The sequence below is a fragment of the Suricata suricatta genome, chromosome 16, assembly GCF_006229205.1.
Source record: "Suricata suricatta isolate VVHF042 chromosome 16, meerkat_22Aug2017_6uvM2_HiC, whole genome shotgun sequence".
In the NCBI taxonomy this organism is placed as follows: Eukaryota; Metazoa; Chordata; class Mammalia; order Carnivora; family Herpestidae; genus Suricata; species Suricata suricatta.
In genome coordinates this window covers 48,891,370-48,912,766 of record NC_043715.1, presented here as the reverse complement: position 1 = coordinate 48,912,766, position 21,397 = coordinate 48,891,370, and the positions used below count along the sequence as shown (strand labels likewise).

Sequence of the window (21,397 nt, the reverse complement as noted above, 5' to 3'; positions counted from 1 at the left end):
CACGCCCCCACCCTCTGCTTGGGATTGCGCAGGCGCCGACGGAAGTGGCCCACAGGAAACGGAAGTCCCTCCTCTAGCTCTCGTTTCAGAGGCAGAAGCAACGCGGGGGAGAAGGCGCTGAATTGCGAACGTAGCCACCACAACCATGTGAGGCCGGGCTGGGCTTTGGCGGCGGGAGGTTGAGGCCGTAAATGTGGGCTATTATCCGTGATGGGCAGAGGCGGGACGGCGGCAGATTTTAGGGGTAAAGCACGCGCCTTCCCACCGATGAGTTTGAGGGCGGGCGAGGGGCCCTTGATGGCTGCGGAGTTCGGAAGAAAAGGCAGCTTTGTCAGATAATAGGCGAGGGGCCTTCCCAGAGAATTAATCTTATTGAAATGGATTTTAACGGGAAGAACCTGAGAAAGAGGAGTGCGGAGTTTTAGAAATAACGGTTTGAGGCATGGGACGTATGCGGACAGTTAGAGCTGGAAAGGGTTGGCTTTTCACCTATTTCGCGACTTTTTCGGCTAACGAGGCACCGTAACGATTTCACTCGTTTATTCATTCATCAATTCTTGAGTGCTCATGTATCAGACACTGCTTTAGACACGTGGGATGCATCAGTGAGTTGCACCGCCCACCCCGCAAGAAAGAAAAATCCTCCGCTGCAGCTTATGGGGTGGGAAGAGGCAGGCAGTAAATACTTTATATTAAACATGTAAAGAAGCAATAGGTCAGGGCAAAAACGAATGTCAGTCTTAACGAGTGCAGAGGGACACAGTGAGAAGGCAACACTTGACCAAAGACCTGAAGACAGTGAGAACCACAGAGATACCTGGGAGGTATCCAGGCGGAGGGAAAACAAATGGAGAGGTCCCAGATGAAAGTTTGTATAATACCTCAAAGGACCACTTAGGAGGCCCCTGGCTGGAACAGAGGGATGAAGGCAGATGCAGGACATTGTTAAAACAACAACAAAACACTTTGGATTTTGGATTTTACTTTTTACAGAGATGGGAGCCATGGGAGGGTTTTGAAGAATGCAATGATATAACTTAGGTTTTAATGCAATATCCGGGACTGCTCTGGAGCACAAGACTGTCCAGGAGCATGGGTGGAGGCAGAGAGACAAGGCTCGGAGGAGCGAGATGGTGCAGGTTTAGGGCATGGTTAGAAATGGTGAGATTCTGGGGCTCCTGGGTGACTCGGTTAAGTGTCCGGCTTCAGCTCAGGTTATGATCTCACAGTTCGTGGGTTCGAGCCCCGCGTCGGGCTCTGTGCTGACAGCTCAGAGCCTGGAGCCTGCTTCAGATTCTGTATCTGCCTCTCTCTCTGACCCTCCCCTGCTCGTCCTGTCTCTCTCTGTCTCTCAAAAATAAATAAAAAAAAAAACCATTAAAAAAGAAATGGTGAGATTCTGGATGTATTTTTAGAAGCAGATGACAGGATTTGCTAGCAGATTGAATGTAGGATGTGAGAGGGAAGAGGCAAGTCGGTATCAGAGTTTTTGCTCAAGGATCTAGAAGGATGGAGACAAGGAAGGCTCTGGATGGAGTTGGTGGGGGTGGTTGGGAGATCTGGAGCTCAGCCGAGGATGTGTAAGGTTGGAAATGACTGTTAAGCTTCTGAGTTGGGATGCCAAGGGAGAGGGACGGAGCGGGAGGGCGGGCATGTTAGGGTAAGGCCGGGGAGATGCCAAGTGCAAGGCCATATCCACGCATGCTCCAGCTCTGGGCCCTCACCTACTGCCTCCATACTTGCCCACTCAGGAGCCTCCTCAACAAGCCCAAGAGTGAGATGACCCCGGAGGAGCTGCAGAAGCGGGAGGAGGAGGAGTTTAACACGGGTCCGCTCTCCGTGCTCACGCAGTCAGTCAAGAACAACACCCAAGTGCTCATCAACTGCCGCAATAACAAGAAGCTCCTGGGCCGCGTGAAGGCCTTTGACAGGTGAGAGCCTGGGGCCGGGAAGGTGTTCCATGCAGGCCTGGAGAGGCAGTCCCGGCCCCAGTGTGAGCACGAGCCCAGATGTGAGGGTTTTGGAGTCCTGGGTCCTGAGCGTCCTCAGACCTCGAGGTGAGACTGTGTCTCATTGCCCCTCCAGTGCAGTAGTTAACAGGCACGTACTCGGGGGCCAGTCTTCCTGGGTTCGGGGCCCAGTACTGCCTCTTAGTGGCTGCGAGACCTCCAGCAACTAACTTTCTCTCTTCCGCACAGTGGCAATAATTCTGGTGGCCGCAGAGATTCCGTGACTTAATACATGTGGCATCTCATCAGGTCATTAGAAGTACGGCATCTGGTGGGGCGCCTGGAGGGGTTCAGTCAGTTGAATGTCTGATTTTGGCTGAGGTCATGATCTTACGGTTTGTGAGTTCAAGCCCTAGGTCAGGCTCTGTGCTGATAGCTCAGAGCCTGGAGCCTCCTTCAGATACTGTGTCTCCCTCTCTCTGCCCCTCACCCACTTGTGCTGTCTGTCTCTCTTTCTCAAAAATAAATAGACATATGAAAAAGAGAGAGAGAAGGACAGCATCTGGCACACAGGAAGCTCTTAGTCAGTGTTTGCAGCTGTAACATAGAATGTGTAGCATCGAGTACCCCTGCCTGGTACTTCTCTAGGCTCCAGAGACACAGCAGTCACTAAAGCAAAGACAGCTGTGTTCGGAGACCTTATGCTGTAGTTAGGGGAGCCGACAGCAAGCACACAAATGATGTGTCGTGAGAAAACCAAAGCCAGCTAAGAGTATGGAATGCCGGGAAGGGGGTGCTGTCCTGGACGGTGCCACGGGAGGCCTCGTAGGAAGAGGCATTGGTGAACACCTGAAGAAAATGAAGGAACCCGTTAGGATCCGAGTGTCAGCCAGAGGGAACAGCGAGTGACTTTTCCTCTCCGAGCCTTCGTCTCTTTCTCTGCAAAGGTGCGTCGGAAAAATACTCCTAAAACAGTTGTGAGGGTGAAGTATTTCTGTACCAAGAGTACTTGGTTCAGTAGCACATGTGATAAATGCTCAAGAAACATGTAACCTGCAGCCATCGGTCAGCACTTGGGAACGTAGTGTGGTGAAGCGTAATTCTAGAATGTTTTCACCACAAGCCGTGAATTGGCCATGATTAGGTCTTTCACTCCGAGCCTCGGTTTCTTCTCCAGGAGATTGAGAACAAGCCCAGGAAGTGCCAGGCCCAAGGATGCAGGTAGACCTGGCCTTGAACAGGGGCTCTGCCACTTCTAAAATGTCATCCCACTGTGCCCGGTGTCCTGCTCTGGGGGCCACAGAGGACACTAGTGTTTACCTCCTTTTTTATTTTATTTTTTTTATTATTAAGAGACAGAGACAGCATGAGCAAGGGAGGGTCAGAGAGAGAGGGAGACACAGAATCAGAAGCAGGCTCCAGGCTCTGAGCTACCAGCACAGAGCTTGACGCGGGGCTCAAATCCACGAACCGTGAGATCATGACCTGAGCCGAAGCTGGATGCTCAACCGACTGAGCCGCCCAGGCACCCCTTCCTCCTGGGGGTAAGATGCAGTGACAACTGCTGGGTGAGGGCTCAGAAAGTGCTCAGAAGAGGCCTGGGCACTTGGTAAGCGCTCAGTTGCGGGGGGGGGGGGGACTACTTAAACATGTAATACGTATGTTATTATATATACATACATCTTTATTATTTACATATTACACAGACCAGCCTCCCACCCTAGTATGTATCCTGACACATTTGACTCACACACACACAAACACACACACCCCCAGGGGCTCCTTTGTGATGTTTGCCGACAGCTTTATTGAGGTCTAATTGACATATCATTATAAGTTTAATTGGTTTTTTTAATGTTTTATTTATTTTTGATAGAGCATGAGAGGGGGAGGGGCAGAGAGAGAAGGAGACACAGAACCGGAAGCAGGCTCCAGGCTCTGAGCTAGCTGTCAGCACAGAGTTCAACACGGGGCTCAAACCCACGAAGGTGAGATCTGACCTGAGCCAAAGCCGGAGGCTTAACCGAGTTTTTTGTTTTTAAGATAGAATCTTCCATGTGCTCTTTTCTGTCTTGTTTTTCACCGGTATCAGCGGTCTGAGAACATCCCTGCAGGTCAGCTAAGACAGTCTTAGCCCCCACGTTCATTATATTAATTATGTCACTTTCTCGAGGGAGCGATGCACATAGTTGGGGCAGAATTGGCAGGTACAGAGGCGCCGGTGCAGAGCTGGGGCTCCAGCCCCCCGGCTGCCCTCTCCAGGAAGCCGCCGTGGCAGATCTCTGAGGTCTCCTCGCGAGTCGTGCAGACAGACAGGGAGGGTGCGCTTCCTTTATTTTTAAATCACTGCTGGGGCACCTGGGGGCTCAGTCGGTTAAGCCTCCGACTCTTGATTTTGGCTCAGGTCATGATCTCACAGTTCGTGGGATCGAGCCCCATGTCAGGCTCTGCACTGACCGCGCAGAGCCTGCTTGGGATTCTCACCCCCCCTTTCACCCCTCCTGCATGCTCCCCCCCTTCAAAAACAAAATAAGTAAATTTTAAAAACTAAACACCAGTGCTAACGGCACACCACACAGTTTGAGACCTCAGCCTTTTCACTTAATGGTATATATACCCCAGGAATGGTTCCGTGTTGGTATGCTACCTTTTTTTTTTTTCTCTGACTTGCTAAAGTAGTTGCGTCATTCCAAAAACTGAAATAGCACTCGAGTGGGAAGTTTCCACCCAGCTTGTCCCCAGGCCACCTTGGTCACCGCCCGCTGCCAGTCTCGGAGCGTCTTTGGACTCCGCACTGGACAGGCCGGGCCGGTGGTGTATAGGCTTCTCCTGCCTTCTTCCTTCCCTTCTGAAGGTCGCCTTCCGCGCATGCCTGGCCTTTTCCACTCAGCAGTCCCTCCCGGGTGTCCCTCCACGGCGAGGCCCAGAGCTTCCCCGCTCTCCCTCACGATTTCCTTTTCTTGCCCCTGGGTCCCATCTCCCCGTATCCTCCATCCCTTCACTCGGCCTTGATCGTTCTTCCGTGTAGTTGACGGAACCTGACCACGCATCCGGTCCCCTTGTTGACCCACTGAGCACCCTTCTGTCCTCACTGGGACACAGACCTGGTCAGGTCTGGGACATCCTATTTCCTTCACTGTCATGGTCACTGCACGTGTTTGTTGAGGGAGCTAAGCCGCACCGTTGGCACAGGTGTGTCCCTGGCGCCCCGAGCAGGACCACGGTGCAGGCCTCAGGCACACCGCAGGCCCCTGTGGCCCCTGGTTCTCTAAAGAGAAGCCGCGTCCCCGCCGGTGCCTTCAGGGGCGCCTGGAGTTAAGAAAGAAACCTAAGCAGACCCATTTTGCTTGCTTTCATCCTGGGCCAGTCCCTGTCCAGAGTCTTGATAAGAATGCTGTATTGATTTTTTTTTTTTTTTAAGAGCAGGGAGGGGTAGAGAGAGAGAGAATCCCAAGCAGGCTCCAGTTTGGCACAGAGCCCGATGTGGGACTTGATCCCACAACCACAACCTGGTGATCATGCCATGAGCCGAAATCCAGAGGAGCAAGCTAACTGACTGTTAGCACCTCTGTGTTGATTCATTTAACCGAGACACCGTATGAGGGAGGCGTCGTACACGGCTCCAGTTTAGAGAGGAGGACACTGAGGCACAGAGGGGCCAAGTTTACTGCCCAGGCCTCAACCCGAGGACTTGCCCAGGTGGCGTGGGAGCCCCAGCTGTCCCGGTCCCCGGGCTGCACCTGTCCCCCGCGCTGTGCTCCTGGAAGAAGAGTGGGTGGAAGGCTCCCTCCTCACTCCTGGTGCCTCCCGCCCCCACCAGGCACTGCAACATGGTGCTGGAGAACGTGAAGGAGATGTGGACCGAGGTCCCCAAGAGCGGCAAGGGCAAGAAGAAGTCCAAGCCAGTCAACAAGGACCGCTACATCTCCAAGATGTTCCTGCGCGGCGACTCGGTCATCGTGGTCCTGCGGAACCCGCTCATCGCCGGCAAGTAGGGGCCTCCCCCCTGCCGCCGCCGGAGCTCCCTCCCTCACCCTGCGAAGACACGCCCCCCTAACCAGAGTAATAAAGCCCTGCTTTTTCTTAGTGGCATCTGTCTGTTCCCAGAGCCTGTAGAGCGAGGCAGACCTGGGGGGGACGGAGGCAACCAGGGCCAGGCCTCCCTGAGCAGGTGAACAGGTCCCGTCTCTGCCCCTTCCAGGCCTCACTTTGCTCGTCCGTGAAACGGGCAGTTTGGATGCAGAGAGCTCGCTCTGCCGTCTTCATCTTTCCTAGCTGGTTTTCTCATTGCTGCACCTCTCTCTTCCTCCCTCTGCCCCTCTCTTAGGAAGGTGGGGTCTCAGAACTGCTTTCATTCTTGGTTTCCATTTGTGCAGCCAGGAAACAGTCCCCCAAGAGCCTCTGCTGTGGCGGGTCCGTTGCACTCCTGCGGACACAGCAGCACCCAGGAGAGCCCCAGCCTGCCCTCCGGGGGAGGAGGAGGAGGAGGTACCGTTGGCAGCAGTTCGGGCCCCAGATAGCGACAGTGCCCCCCCCCCCCCCCGTTCTGTCTCTGCCTTTTGTCTCTCACTCTGCTCTCCAGACAGGGCCAGAGGCCAGGTGGGTCAGGAGTTCGGAGGCCTCAGGTCAGGATGAGGACAGAGTGAGATGTCTGCACAGCGCAGGGCACACCCGGGGTCATTCCAGGAGCCCATTGGTGACAGCGAGGGGCCCATAGCAGGAGAAAGCCTGGCACAGAGTGACAGCCACAAGGTGTACTTACTGAGTGGTCCATGTCTAATTGGAACAGGCATCTAGACACTAGAGCCATCCCATTTTACAGATGCGACAGCTGACGCCCAGAGAGGGTGCGTGACTTGCCCAGGGTCACTCAGGACATGACGGTGCCAAGTTGTCTGTAATGTGGGGGCAGAGGTGCGGCTGCAGGGGATACTCCTGCCCTGCTCCCCGCCCCCGCAAGGATTCGATTCTTGCGCAGCGGCTGGGACACTCAGTTGCCTGGCCTGCCTCCCCCTTCTTGGTGACTTCTCCTCCCCGGGAAATGGGAACTGGTTTCCGTGCCTTGCAGGCTGCAGCAGGAGCCCCGGCCTCCGGCACCCTGCTTGCCATCAGTGTGACTGTCCTCCCCTCCTCACCCGCCCCTGCCCAAATGATTTCCCGTCACCCCTTCCTTCACGGGGTGAAAGCAAAAGCAGAGGTTGCAGGAAAAGCACGCACCCCGCACCGGGGAGCGTCCTACGAGGAACTCGCTGGAATCTCGGGCAACCATAGAATGTAGGTGCTGCCATTGTACCCACTTTCCAGAAGTAGAAACTGAGGCACAGAGAGGTTGGGAACTTTTCCCAAGTCCCGCAGCTAATACCCAAACTAAGTTTGAACCAAGCTGGTTTCTGCAGTCTTCACTATTCCTTTTAGAGAAGCAGCCTCTGAGAACGTTAGGCGCACACACGTGATTTTAATTGTACGCGTTGCAGGGAGCTGAGTATCGGGAGATGGCGGGAACATTCCCAGCAGGGGTTCCTTGCAGGCGTGGGGGCCGGTGGCAGCGCGTGGCTGAAGAGCAGTGCGCCCCTCCAGAGGCCGCAAGGCCACCACGGGCACCCAGCCACGCAGCCTGCCTCATTTCTCTTTCCGGCCTGGCCTGGAAGATTCTCCCAGCCCTCCCCATCCGCACAGCCCAGGTGTTTGTCATGCTTTATTTACAAGGTCCCTGCTTCCAAGCACCCCCCCAAAGCCCATGAGAGGGTCCCAGGGGGACCACATTCTTGAAGGATTCCATTCAGCTACGGGGCCCATCTGTACAGGGGACTGCGGACCCCAAGGAAAACACCCAGCTACTAAATCTAAGCGCAGACATGAGTGGGGGCGGATTTAGGAGTGAGAGTCCAGTGTGCACAAGTGATCCAGACACAGTGAGACTGTTGGTGGCCTCCTAATTCTCCCAGGTCCCAGGGGCCGCCCAGGAGGGTGGGGATGTGTGGCCGCAGCCCCCAGCCGGCACTGGTCCTGGGTTTGGCTCCAAGGCCTGCCCTGAATGGCCCCCTTTAGTCTACAGGCCAAGTCCTTTCTGGCCCCCCGCTCCACCCCTGTTTCTATCTCCCCTCCTGTGAGCCCCAGACCCTTTTCCCAGCCTAACATGTCCAAAGGGCACTCTTGGCTCTCCCCACCCTGAACCCCTTTCTCCTCTCCACCATCCCAAACCTAGGAGTCTTCAAGGACTTCTGGCTGCACTCCCTGCGTGCGACATTGGCAAGTCCTCAGTTCTGTCTTTAAACTAGCATCGGAGCCCGACCGCTTTGGCCTCTCTGCAGCGGCCACTCCGGCCCCTAATCGCGGTTCCCTCACGTGGCAAACGGAAGGTCTGCTTCCAACAGCAGCCCGTCAGGGGCGCCTGGGGGGCTGAGTCGGTTAAGCGTCTGACTCGATCTCAGCTCAGGTCACAATATCCTGGTTCGTGGGATCCCTTGCATGGCACTCTACGCTGATAGCGAGGACCTGCTTGGGATTCTCTCTCTCTCTCTCTCTCTCTCTCTCAAAATATTAAAAAACAAACAAACAAAAAAACTAGCCTATGAGACACTCTTGCTAGGACTCTAATGCCCCTGGAAGAAAACCCCAGATCGTGCGCCCCTCCCCACTTCACTCTCCCCATCGGTTGGCCCTGACTCCTCTCACTCCAGCCACGCCGGCCACCTGTCTGTCCCCCAGGTTCTTTCCTGCCTCAAGGCCTTTGCAGATGCTGTTCCTTCGACGTAGAATCTTCCCAAAGTGGTCTCTGTCTCTTGCAGGTATGGCTTAAAGCGTCGCCTCTGAGGCTCCCTTCTAGATTTTCTTCACTAGCCATCCCACAGTGAATGTATAACTTGACGTTCTGTCTTCGGGTTTCCCCCACTCAGTTGTGAACCCTAACAGGGACCTTGTCTTCCGTTTCCCCCCTCCCATCCCCGCCCCAATTTCCCCAGTGCTCTCCACACTGGACCTGGTACACAGTAGGCGCTCAATAAAAACGTGCTAACTTGAAATGGACCGCTGCCTAACAGTAACTTTCCAAGACCCGGCTGGCCTCATTCCCAGGCCCTGGAAGGGTCCCCAAGGACCGGGTGCGGTCAGTGGCGACCGGGCAGGGGGCTGAGCCTGAACGCTGGGTCCTGGAGGCGCGCTCCGCTGGCTGGTGCCGCTCCTCACCGAGGCTGTGGCGCAGGCGACAGCGATGCCAGCAGCGGCGAATCTCTGACTGCACCTGCAACAGGACAGCGCTCAGAGGCGGCCCGGGGCGCGCCGTTCCCTGCACGGCCACCAGAGGGCGCGAGCGGCGAGCCGGGGAGGTCCCTACCTCCTTGTTGACGAAGCAGTAGAGCACGCTGACCAGGAGGCCCTGCCAGAAGGGGGGAGGGGGGGGTTAAATCGAGAGTGGGAGCAGGGTCACCCTTTCCAGGTCCTGAACCACCTTGGCCGCCACCACCCTGGCTCTGGACTATTTCAGTTACCTTACCCCTGGCGCCCCCACTTCGCCCTCCCGGGTTTGCCCAGCAGTCAGAAGGTTAAGAACAGGGGGCTGCTGCAGGTAGGCTGCCTAGATATGATACCCGCTTCGCCCCTTTCTAACCCGCTAGGGCAAGTGCCTCACCCCTCTGGGCCTCAGTTTCTTCATCTGGATAATGGGGTAATAATATGCTGGTGACTGTGAGAACTGAGGTAACAAATATGCAAGAAGCTGTAGTTCCTGGTGCATAGTGTTTAAATATCATATTACATACGGTTGTTAATAAATTAATTGTACTTAAGACTTATAAAGGAGAGTAGCATCTTAGGCAGTGGTCAGGGTCTCAAGTCTGAGCGTAAAGCAAAATGTTATATATAAAATATATATATTTCTACTTCAATAAATATACACGTTTTACACATAAAATACAAAATAGGTATAACTACTGATAAATTACTTGATAAACTAACACAAATCGATCATTTGCTATTAAGATATTACAAGTCTTATTAATTTCCACAATCCCATTAAAATCTAACTCTGGAGCGCCTGGGTGGTTCAGGCGGTTAAGCATCCGACTCCGGCTCAGGTCATGATCTCCCAGTTTGAGCGCGAGCCCAGCTATCAGCACAGAGCTGGCGGGGGGAACCTCTGTCACCCTCTCTAGCTCTCTCTGCCCCTCCCCCACTCGCTCTCTCACCTTCTTGTTCCTAAAAAAAAAAAAATTTTTTTGGACGCACCTGGGTGGCTCAGTCGGTTGGACGTCTGACTTCAGCTCAGGTCATGATCTCATGGCTTGTGAGTTCAAGCCCCGAGTCAGGCCCTGTGCTGACCGCTGGGAGTCTACTTCATTCTGTCTCCCTTTTTCTCTGCCCCTCCCCCAGTTGCACTCTGTCCCTTTCTATAAAAAGAAATAAACATTAAGATGTTTTGTAATAAAATAATTTAAAAAATAAAATCTAATTCTGGGGGCGCCTGGGTGGCTCAGTCAGTTAAGCCTCTGGCTTCAGCTCAGGTCAGATCTCACGGTCGTGGGTTCGAGCCCCACGTCAGGCTCTGTGCTGACCGCTAGCTCAGCCTGGAGCCTGCTTCCAATTCTGTGTCTCCCTCTCTCTCTGCCCCTCGCCCTCTCATGCTCTGTCTCTCTCTGTATCAAAAATAAATAAAAAATTTAAAAAAAAATCTAATTCTGATCACATGCCTCTACCCCAGCTCCCGACCCACTTAAGGAAAAGCCAAGGTGCTCACTTGGCCCTGGGGCCCTCCGAGATACCTCACGGCTCTGTGCTATGTCCCCCTTGCTCCCTGTGGCTCCCACCACTTCAGGCATGTTGGCCTTCGTCCATCATGAAAGGTACTCTCTCCCACGTCAGAGATCTTGCACTTGATTTTTCTCTTCCTGGACCGTTTCCCCCAAATATCTGCCTGGCTCGTTCCCTCACCTCCAATGTATGTCTTCTTTCAGCGAGGCCTTCCCTGACCCTGTCTGTAACCCCATATTTTGTCTGCTCCTCTGTTTCCTTCTAACCACGTCTGGCCATCTGACATTCTGTAGGTTTTACTCCTATGGCATGTTTAGCATCTGTCTCTCCCCCGTAGAGGTTAGGAACCATTTAGTTCTTGGCCATATCCCCACAGTAAGGCTGGAAGATGGCTTGGTCCCCAGTAAGCATTCAATAGGTTTTTGCTGAATTTAATGAATGAACAGCCTTGTGAGGTGAGATTAATATTGTTCCCACGTAGAGATGAGAAAACTGAGGCCCAGCAAGGAAAAGCAGTGTGGCGACTGCTGCCAGCCAAGCAAGTGCAGGGTTGGCCCTAAATTTTGCGCTCTGGCACCTCGGCCGCCCCACCCTCGCTCAGACTCTAGGTGAAGGGCTCGGAGGTGGGAAGCCCTGTGCGGCTGCAAAGCCCTCCATCGTCGCCAGGAGGCAGTATTGCTGAGCCGCCCGGTCAACTGTCCGGGTCCCTGCTGCCTCCCCGGCTCAGGACAGAGCTAGCTCAGTACCCCGCACAGAATGGAGGAGCGTGTCCCTATGTCCACACCCCATTCAGTGGCTGCATCGGTAAACGATTGGAGCCCCCCCGCCCCTTCTGGGGAGGAGGGCCCCGGGCCAAAGGGGGTACCCCCTGCACCTCGCCTTAGCACCTGGAACGAGCTGAGGAAGATCTCAAAGCCGAGCTTGGTGAAGCGCAGGGCGCCCCGGGCCTGTTCCTCTGTCACGGGGGCAAACACCACCTCGTGGACTCCCAGCAGGGGCACCAGCGTCAGCGTGGAGCGAGCCAGCCTGGGGGCAGAGGGTGGCGGGGGTCCCTCAGCCCCGGGTCCTCCTCCATCTCGTACCCCGCCCTGTTCCCTCCGTCGCGGCCACCCTGCCTCACCTCAGCCGGTAGTCCGGGCAGCGCATCTGTCGCGTCCTCAGTTTGGACACGAGGATGCCAAGAATGCGAATAAAGATGAGAAAATTAATCTGCGAGGAGAGACAGAGGCTGAGCCACCCCATCCTGTCCCGGAGGAAAGAGGGTGGCGCCCAGTTTACCAGGGTGGGAAATTCCAGAGGATGGCCCGGAGGAGGCAGGGTCGTCCTTACCAAGATAGTCATGAGGATAGGGGTGCGTATGATCCACCAAATGGCCTTGACTTCGTTCCGTTCCCAGCACCTGGGAGGAGGGGGAGTAGAGCTAAGAGAAAACCCCGGGACCCTCTGGATCACGCACACCCTTTCGCCAGGTCCGCCCACTTTCCTTAACGCCACACCCATGTTTCTTTAAGGCCCCGCCTCCTACGAGCCGGGCCCCGCCCTCATCCCCCGCTCCCGGTTCCCTCACAATCTTTCCTAGCACCCCACTCCTTTAGGCCCCACCCAATTTCCCCCCAAGCCCCTACGTGCCTTCGGAACTCCCCCCCCCGGTTTCCATCACAACCCACCCGCGTCCCTCAAAGCTCCGCCCACCTCCCAGGCCCCACCCCAGACCCCACGACTCACTGCGTGTTCTCGTACAGGTACCTGACGATCACCCAGGGAATGACGAAAAGCGCGGGGGCCCCTGTGCAGACCCCGAGCCCCGCCCCCCACCCCGCCGCAGCTGTCAGCTCGCGCACGGGCCCCGCCAGGCCCAAGACCCGCGGAATTTCCCCCGTCGGGGTGGGGAGGCAGAAACCCAGAGAGGGGAGGGGACCCCCTGAGGTAGAGCACTGGGGGAGTCGGGGGAATGGAGGAGGCGCGCTGGGCTGGGCAGGGGACAGGGTCGGGGCTCACCCCAGCCGAGGAGCAGGTAGCAGCGGAAGTGGCCCCCCTCAGAACCTCCCACAAGCACCAGGAGACTGTGTAGGTAGACACCCTCCCCCAGCAGCCACGTGTAGTTGGCGCCCACGCAGTACTGGGTCACGATCTGGGCCGTGCGGCAGGCAGCTAGGGTCTGGGGGGGGGTGCACACAGGGGGAGGGGGTAGTCAAGTCCTCCAGGGGGTCCCCAAGCCTTCCTCCTGCATCTTCTGCCGTCACATAATCGCCTCCCGCTCTGCATCGCCAGAGGATGGCGCCTGTGCTTGACTTCTCCCATCCAATCCCTTCCTCTGTGTGAGCTATCCCACTCCTACCCTCTTTAACAATTGGTATCTTCCATCTTGCTTATCAGAGTCGTCCCCACCCCCCACCCACCCAACTATGGCCTCTCCCACCCCATGGCTTCTTAACAAGTGATATGGTCCAACTCACGACCAGAAAGTTGTCTCACCCGGGTCCCCAGACCCTGGCCTCTCCCACCTTTGTCTCTCAGTAACAAATCGGTATCTACCGAATCTCGCCCCCACTCTGCCCCGCCCAGTTTTTCCCACCCTGCCACGCCCCACCTCCAGCAAGGGGACTCTCTCCTCGGTGGAAAAGTCCGGGGAGGGGTGAGATAATGAGAGAAAGGGAATACAGACGTCCCATATAGGAGGTGATGGGGTCAATGATGGAGGAGGCTGAGTAGGGAGGGCCCCTCTCCAAATTGTTTGGCGAGGTCAAGACAGAGAAACTGTTGATAGTGTAGGAGGTAGTAAGGTGATTGGCAACCTCTTGGCACCACCAGAAAAGGCAGAACCCCGATTTGAGAAAGAGAAGGACGATGCTCACAGGTTTCCACAGGACAGGGGCTTCGTCCCCAGGGTAGGGGCCAGCTGGAGGTAGCAAACGGTCTCGGGTGAGGATGGCCGCCGCCCGCAGCATGAAAGACGCGAACAGGTTAATGTGGATGTAGTTTCGAGTGCAGCGCAGCCGCCTGCGGGGTTTGGGAGGCAGTTTGGGGACCCCTGGAGACCTGTCCGTGGCCGCATAGAACCCCTTAAATCACCTCCCAGCCCTTCCCACGGAACCGCTTTGTCGGATGCTTGTTGGTAGTGGAGACTGACCACCCCCTCTTACGGGGCAAACTGAGGCTCAGTGTCTGCCGCTGGAGCTCAGGCCTCGGGGATCCCACCTGAAGAAACCCAAGATGAGCAGGGCTAACAGCAGTGCGGCCAGGGACACGGAGTAGCCCACGGTGTACATGACCTGCAGCCGCTCCAAAATCAGCCGTTGATCCTGAGCCGGGGTCGGGGGGCGGTGCAGGAGGAGACGGGGACACGAGAACAGAGTTCAGGGCTTCCGCCAGGGCCAGCAAGGCGCCCTGCTTTTTGTTCCTGCCCAGCAGCCCAATTTTCCCTTGGGGATCCGACTACCCTTGCTGGAGTGGGGCTAACTCCACCCCTCATTCCAGGCTAAGCACGTGACCAGCCAGCCAATCAGAGCACTCTATATAACCCGCTACACACAGACACACGCTTACACAGCGTGCAGGGCGGACACGACCCAAAACAGGCCAATAAGTGTCAGTCCTGGGACCTCACATGAGAGCTATTGAGAACAAAATCCAGTCTCCCCACAGCCTTGCTTGGTTGGTGGGATGTGCCCCTGGAGCTCATTAATGGTGACCACACTTTTCACCCCACAGAAGAGATAGGACCAGGGGCGCCTGGGTGGCTCAGTTGGTTGAGCGTCCAGCTTCGGCTCAGGTCATGATCTCACGGTTTGTGGGTTCGAGCTCCTCGTTGGGCTCTGTGCTGGCAGCTCAGAGCCTGGAATCTGCTTCCGATTCTGTGTCTCCCTTTCTCTCTGCCCCTCCCCCGCTCATGATCTGTCTCTCTCTCTGTCTCTCAAAAATAAACGTTTAAAAAATTAAAAAAAAAAAAGAAGAGATAGGACCAGCACCGAGAAAAATAAATTCGCGGTGTAGTGAGAGACAAAGAGATTCCGCGCAGCATCATTTGAGCCCCTAGATTTAGCTGTTCCTGAAACTGTGGCCTAATGCTTTTCAATCACAGAAGCCAATATACATTTCTCTTTCTCCATCCAGCAAGTTTAAGTTGGGTTTCTATCTTCCACAATACAAGGGGTTTCAAGCTCTGCCCGAGGCAGTTGCCTTTTCATCTCTCCCCGCACATCCTAACCGGAATCCTTCACCGCTCCTTACCTGAAAGGCTCCGTTCTTCTCTGGGTTCTCACACTGAGAATGGTCCCTCCAAGGTCCCCATTGGCCATCACTGCCACAATGGCGGCGGACAAAGCCTGCAGCCACTGTGGGAAACAAAGGGTGGAGGTCAGAGGCACAGAGAAAGAGAGAGACAGAAACAGAAAGACAAGAGTACTATTATCAACCCATTTTACAGAAGAGGAAGTTGAGGCATACAGAGGTTAAATAAATTGCCCTAGCCCACATAGCTAGTTAGGACAGGAAGATCAAGACGCCTGAAGACAGACTCAGGAAAAGGAAAAGGAGAGAAAATAAGAACCCAGGGGTCCTCAGAGAGATACAGAGACAGAGAAGGGGCATTAAGTGACAGAGCCAGGGTTGGTCCGGCAGAAGGAGACACCCAGCGGGGCCCAGAGGAGCAGGGCACAGAGAGGAGCAAGAGATCAAGTGTAGGAGGGCTTCAGCAATGGTGTCTGGGCAGGGCTAGAAGCTATTTTTGTCAGGGGAGGAGCCGGGGACCTCAGGGGGCACCTCACCGTGGCGGTGCCAGGGCAGGTACCAGGGGCAGGACGCACGGGCGGTGGCGTTGGGTGCAGCGTAGTCCCAGCAGACGTACATATCGAAGGACCCGTTACAGGCGAGACCTGGAGTGGGCGTGGGGGCCAGGCGTCGGGTGGACCAGCGACGCCCAGCGCAAGGCTTTTCGATCTTCCAGGAGCAAGCTCTGCCCTACCCCTGCCCACCGCTAGCGGTCTGTCAAAGCTCCTCCCACCAGGCTCCAGGCTCCGCCCCCTCGCTGGCCACTTTAGGTTTCACCCGTCGGATGTAGTCTCGCCCTCCCACCTTTCAAGTTGCTTCTCAGGCGTCTCCCACTAATACGAGCTACTCCCGAGTCCCCCAGAGCACTTAGGTCTAGGTGCCAAGCATCACACAGGCCCCTCCGACCCAGCCCACCTCTACCCTAGACGTATTCAGGCCCCGCCCCCCAGTCCTAGCCCCGCCTCAAGCGCACCCGTCTCAACCCTGTTCCTTCCCTTGCCCTCGGCCCCAGCCTCCGGTCCCACCTGCTGGGGGGTCCACGGCCTCCAGGGTCTCCTGGCACTCTCTACGGTACCGTTCCCAGCGCTGGTACAGCTCCCCCGCCGTCTGCCCCACAGAGACTGTCTATGGAAAGAGAGGAGAGAGGACCCCCCCGCAACGACCAACCCCCCACTCCCAGGCAGCGGGGTTTGTGTGGGCCAAAACCACGCTGCAGACACTTGAAGAGGCTGCCCTGTTTTGTCCTGGAGTCTTGGGTGGCTTAGAAACCTTCTAAGTCCTCAGAGGGGTGCTAGACCAGGAAGATGGGGAGGGGAGGTGACGGGCTGAAAAACTTCAGGAAAATTCGGGGAAGAAGTGGCTGGAAACCATCAGGGGAATTTGAAGGGGGAAGAAGAGAGACTGGAAACGACTTGAATCTGGACAGACGGGGTAGCCTTAAAACTCTCTCTGCAGTGGGAGAAGACTTAAAACCGTCCCCACACCTCCCTCCCAGGCTCTAACTCCTGGGGCTCCTCGGTTCCTCACCTCCGCCCTCCGGAGCAGCGACCCCCACGACCAGAGTAGCAATAGCAGCATTGTGAGGGCGGTGAGGTACGGGGTGGGGGGAACCAAGGGTCTGGTCACGTCGGGGCAGTCCGGCCTGGAGGGTCAGGGAACAGAGTCAGGAGCCTGCGCCTTCCCTTCCAACACCACCGACTCTGGGATTCACACTTGCGGACTGGGAGGCAGCACCCCCGCCCCGCTCCCACGGGCGATGACTTGAAGGGTGGGGGGGAGTGGGCGAGGCCGAGCCCCGACACGTGATTCCCAGCCCCACCCCCAACTGTTGCTGGGACAGCGGCGGTGGAAGGGGGGTGTTTGCCGAGGGCGCGGTTGCCTTAGAGCTGCTCCGGGCGGGCGGAAGCGCTAATGTCACCCAGAGTCTAGACCTAGAGACTCTGGAAAACCTGGGGGCTGCCTTGGAGAAGAGGTCACAGAAATCATCAGGCACGGGGCTTGAAATGACCCTCGGAGTTCCGCTTTCAAATGACAGATAGGAATTCGACCTTATAGAACTTGCCGGATAAAGCCGAGTCAATGGACCAACCCTCTCCCTAGGGACTAGAGAAGAGTCAGATCCTGGGCGTAGGTCTGCGGGGACCCAGATGCCTGGAAAGCCGTCTAACCCCAATACCTGGCACACAGCACCATGCAGGGAACAGGGGAAGCAGGGAAGATCTCAGATGGAGCCCAAGAAATGGGTGAAACAGAAATACAGAGACTGAGCAGAATGAGACACACAGCAAGACAGCAGAGCAAAAGACAGACACAAATGTGGGCAAGGAGACAAAGAGGGGATGGAGACATGGAGAGAGACACAGAGAATAGGGGCACGAAGACATAAAGGTACAGAAATAGAGCCATCCAGAGGCTGGACAGAGATCGGGAGACACGGAGACAGAGATACCCAGAGACAGACAGGCAGGGTGATAGAGATTGTGGGCACAGAGAGATAAAGAGAGCAAGGCATGGGTTAAGAAACAGGGACTCAGAGACTTGCACAGGACTTGGGGGCAGGGGAACGGGCTGGGATTGGGGGACCCCTCACCTGTCCCCAGTTCTGCTCTTGGCCACTCACTCTGGGGCGCGGCTGCTTCTGCTGCTGCCTCCACGGGCTCTCCAGGGCTCTGGAGGAGGTGACAGCCTAGGGTGGTGGGAGAGGGCGGGGCTGGGGAGTCGGAGGGGGAGCTCTGGGGCAGAGACCTGGAGGAGGGGGCCAGTGGCGTGTGAGTATCGAAGTAGCTCAAGGTCACGTGAAAGAGCAGTCAGGGAGCGGGGGCGGGGGCATCACAGTCTGTCGTCATGCTGCCCCACCCATCACACCCAGCCGTCACACACAACTGTAACCATGCAGCCACACACCGTGTCACACGAAGTCCCATGCATTGAGCCATGGAGAGGCACAGCCAGAGTCACACAGTCACACACTGTGCCTCCCTGAACATTTTCCGCCCGTCATTTACAGCTGTGCAATCCACGGTCACACTCAGAGAGACAAGCTTTCTTCCCCACAGGTTGACAGTCATCCACAGCGACAGTCACATGCACCCCGAGTGCAGACCCCTCCGCTCACCTAGCAACACAATCACCTCTTCACAAAGCCCCGGGGACACTGTGTCAGTCCCACGCACTGTCACAGGATCACTAGGTCACGTCGAAAACACCTTCTGTCTCTCCGACTGGCCTGTGGCACCTTGAGGACCTGGCCAGGGCATTGTGATCACCACTGAGTCCCTAGTGTCACTTAGCACCAGATTGGGCATAGAGCAGTGGCTCCAAGAATGACTATTGATGACATAACCACACCTCAATGTGGCTCTTCACCCTGTCACATAAGCCTTTAATGCCACAACCTGCAGGTCACACAGAAGGTCACACAACCACACCCACCAATGCTCTTACAGTTCACTTAAGTCACCAGAGTTCACAGTCACCTCCTGAAAACACACGGTCCCCAAGGGTCACTAAGGCACACACTCTCATGGCTGTCACATGGCTACACTGTCACCCTCCATGGTTACCCCCAGAGCCATAGTGGCATAGGGACACGACTCTGCATCACACCCTCACCTGTACTCATGAGTCCCAGACGGTCACATGCGCATCACGCACCATGACTTCCGTCATCACACCATCACACAGAGCCTCACAGACACACAGAGGGTCCCTGCCATTGACCCGTGATCACACGCAAACCCACAGCCTCACAGGGTCTTGTGGTCCCCATCACCACTGAACCACACGCCTTTGCGTGGTCTCTGCTTCCAGTCTCTTCCTTCGCCTAAAAACATCTGTACATGAGGGGGGACGCCTTAGAAACCGAGTCCCAGTTCCCAACGGGCAAATTCCTCATCAGTACAAACCACGGCACACTTCATTGCACATTAGTCAACTAATAACATTCAGGAGCACACACTCCCCGGGGACCTAGTAGATAAGCAGGGCAGAGGTGAGTCTGCCCACTTTGCAGAAGAGAAACTGAGGCCCAGAGGCCCCAGCAGGGGCAGGGAGTGAGGGGAGGCCAGGGCCAGGACCAGGGGGCTGGAAGGAGACAAGTCTGGGAGAAGGGGTGACCGGGAGGGGTCCCAGCTCCCTGGCCTCCAGCTGGCCTCCTTGCTCTCTGCCCCACATTCCTGGCGCCCTCTGGGTCCTGGGAAAGGCTCGGTTGGTGAAGTGGAGAGGGAGAGGGGTCTGAGATGACCCAGCACCTCGGGGAGAGGCTGGGGGTGGGAGGGAGTCTCTCCTGGGCCCCAAGAGGGCCCAGGGAGGGGGGTAGTCTGGAAAGGGGGAGGGAGAGGCTGGGGAAGGGGGAGGAGCAGTGGAGTGGAATTTAGGTGGTGAGAGAGACAGGAAAAGAAACCAAGGGTCGGGAGAGACCAGAGAGACAGACAGGAAGAGACGGAGACAAGGGAGACTGAGAGAGACAGAAAGAAGAGATGGAAAGAGACAGAAACATACAAGTATGCAGACACAGAGACAGAGAGAGAAAGAGAAAGAGATTGAAAGAGACAAACATAGAGAAACATACACAGGGAGACAAGGAGAGAGACACAGAGACCATGAGAGAGAGAAGGAGGGGGGCTACAGAGGAGGAGGGAAAGAAGGATGGAGAACATGTAGAAACTGAGCGATGGCCACAGGAAGAGGAAGAGGGGGAGAGTGGAGGGAGAGAGAGCCTGGAAAATGGGCCATGAGGAGAGGTGACTCCTCCTTCCTCATCAGCCCTGAGAGTCAGGGAGCGGGGTGCCCTCTGCACCCCCTAACCCTCCTGGGTCCTCTGCAGTCTCCTAGGGTCTGGGGAAGGGGCAGCAGGGCCCCCAACAGACACACACTCTCATTCCCACACCTCTGTTCTGTATGTGGGTGTGGGTGTGTCTATCACTCTCCCTCTCCCCCATCTTTAACCTTCCCCCTTTCTCTTCCCTGAGTCCCATCTCCTCTCAGCTCTCTCTGTTCCTCTCTCCATGGCATCAGGTCCTGGGTCTCCATACTGGCATCATCCCCCCCCCACCACAGCAAGGAGCAGGCAGTGCACCCCAAAGGAGGCAGTCAGTCGAGGTCAGGGATCATGGGGAAGAAGCCGGAAGGCCTGTGCCTTCCCCACAGGAACGGTAGCCAAGCAGAGCCTGTGGGGCGCAGGCAGGGGCCTGGAGGGCGGGCAGATGGTGCAGGAGAAATGAGGCAGAGAGAGATGGGGAGAGGGGGCACCCCGTGGGGACTGAGGCCAGAAATGAGAGGCTGAGAGGGCCCCCCTGAGATTCAAGACTGCAGAGAGATGAGGCCTGAAAGATACACACACACACACACACACACACACACACACACACACACACAGGATCCAGAGAAGGCAGGAACCCAGAGACAGAAAGAGACAGCGATCCAGAGACAGGGGCCTAGAGAGACAAACAGAAACACGGGATCCCAGAGAGTGCCTGAGACAAACACCCAAAGAAACACGGGGACATAGAGACATGAAACCCAGAGAGAGCCAGAGACACGGAGAAGCATAGAGCTGGGGACCCAGAGAGAGACGGTAAAGACCTGAGAAAGAGAGGCACGGAGATGAGGCCTGAGAGACAGAGACCCACAGACAGAGACCGAGGTGAAGAGATGATCCCGAGAGAGAGGCGGGGAAGGCAGACAGATGGGGACGGGGAGCAGGGCGGGGGGGGGTGCTCTTAGAGACATAATCGGACCGAGATGAGGCAGAGGTGCCCCGCATCCCTCGCCCTCTTCCCGGAGGGGGCGCTCCCCGCACCCTGCAGCGCGTCTCCATAGCGACCTCCCCAGATCCTGAGGACAAATATTGTCCTGGCTAGACGCAGCGGGGCTGTGTTGACATAATGTCCTGCTGGTGGGGTGGGGGCTCCAGGGGCCCAGGAGGCCAGGGTGGGGGCAGGAGAGCTGAGGGGCTCTCCGTTGGCCCCGCGGAAAGCTCCCACTTCCCCCCACCTCCAAAGCAAGGTAGAAACCTCCCCATCCTGGGAAAACACGCTCAGAGATTCAAACCCGGAGCCCTGGCTGCCCCCTGGTGGTGGCGCGCCAGCCTCGAAGCCCCTTTCCTAGTGTCGAAAACAGCAGGCTGGCCTGCGCAATTTCCTCCAGGTTTCCAGCATCCCCCCCCCCCACCCCCCCCACCTTGCTCTGATCCAGGACACCCCAGTCACACCCCTCTTCTTTCCATCTGCAACCTCCCCCCTGCATAGGACAGCCAGGCAGCCAGCGTGATCACACTAAAGCAAGAACTACCTCTGTCCCTCTCCAGCTCAGAACCTGCCGTGGCTCCCCAGTGCCCTCAGAAGGAAGCTCAGGCTCCTCTCCGTGGCCTCCAAGGGCCGTGCTGAGCCCCTCAGCCTTTTTGTCAGAGATGTTCCAGGTCTTCAGACTCTTCC

General features: G+C 56.4%; 2 protein-coding genes across 4 annotated transcripts; one reads left to right on the top strand and one right to left on the bottom strand.

The window, feature by feature from the left end:
- Positions 1 to 39: 39 nt before the first annotated feature.
- SNRPD2 (small nuclear ribonucleoprotein D2 polypeptide) lies at positions 40 to 6,041 on the top strand. Its single transcript, XM_029924441.1, has 3 exons — positions 40 to 147; positions 1,752 to 1,931; positions 5,770 to 6,041. Coding segments are annotated over exons 1-3 (357 nt in total). The 5' UTR covers positions 40 to 145; the 3' UTR covers positions 5,945 to 6,041.
- A 1,343-nt stretch (positions 6,042 to 7,384) lies between these two features.
- GIPR (gastric inhibitory polypeptide receptor) lies at positions 7,385 to 17,640 on the bottom strand. Of its 3 annotated transcripts, none has more exons than XM_029924437.1 (14): positions 17,554 to 17,640; positions 16,491 to 16,605; positions 15,989 to 16,088; positions 15,461 to 15,568; positions 14,925 to 15,028; positions 13,893 to 13,996; positions 13,550 to 13,694; positions 12,693 to 12,852; positions 12,420 to 12,480; positions 12,024 to 12,093; positions 11,815 to 11,903; positions 11,582 to 11,720; positions 9,283 to 9,324; positions 7,385 to 9,189 (listed from the first exon to the last, which is right to left on the bottom strand). In XM_029924437.1, exons 2-14 carry the CDS (start codon positions 16,539 to 16,541, stop codon positions 8,983 to 8,985), a joined length of 1,380 nt encoding a protein of 459 aa, XP_029780297.1. In that variant the 5' UTR covers positions 16,542 to 16,605; positions 17,554 to 17,640; the 3' UTR covers positions 7,385 to 8,982. The 3 variants fall into 3 exon arrangements, with proteins under 3 accessions (XP_029780297.1, XP_029780296.1, XP_029780298.1); XM_029924438.1 differs by having other exon boundaries at positions 9,047 to 9,189; positions 11,569 to 11,720; XM_029924436.1 differs by having other exon boundaries at positions 7,385 to 9,324.
- Between the last annotated feature and the right edge of the window lie 3,757 nt (positions 17,641 to 21,397).